Source organism: Pterocles gutturalis, unplaced genomic scaffold, assembly GCF_000699245.1.
Source record: "Pterocles gutturalis isolate BGI_N339 unplaced genomic scaffold, ASM69924v1 scaffold2919, whole genome shotgun sequence".
Classification (NCBI taxonomy): Eukaryota; Metazoa; Chordata; class Aves; order Pterocliformes; family Pteroclidae; genus Pterocles; species Pterocles gutturalis.
Genome location: NW_010132909.1, coordinates 28,049 through 28,284, shown reverse-complemented (window position 1 = coordinate 28,284; position 236 = coordinate 28,049). Strand labels below are relative to the sequence as shown.

General features: G+C 69.1%; 1 protein-coding gene across 1 annotated transcript in view; it reads left to right on the top strand.

Moving 5' to 3' along the window:
- LOC104467294 (protein Wnt-2b-like) overlaps positions 1 to 236 on the top strand; it is a gene marked incomplete at its 5' end in the record, with an annotated part of 1,031 nt that overhangs the window by 548 nt on the left and 247 nt on the right. Inside the window, 1 exon segment of the mRNA XM_010081025.1 lies at positions 206 to 226. Within this exon segment, the coding sequence (XP_010079327.1) occupies positions 206 to 226 (21 nt within the window).

Here is a 236-nt window from a genome sequence, read left to right as displayed (position 1 = left end):
CCCCCGTCACAGGGGGGCTGCACGGAGCCCGTCTCCATCCTCCCCAACTCTGGCGAGGAGATTTCACTGCTGCTAAGGCAGCGTGGCCGGGGGCCCATTGCAGATGGCAGAGCCCCCCCTTAGTGCTGCTAACACCGGCGGGGTGGGGGGGGCATTTGAACGGGATGGAGACCACCACCCTGACGTACCCTCGCTTCCCCCCCAGGCTCGCTGGGCACGGCCGGGCGCGCGTGCAA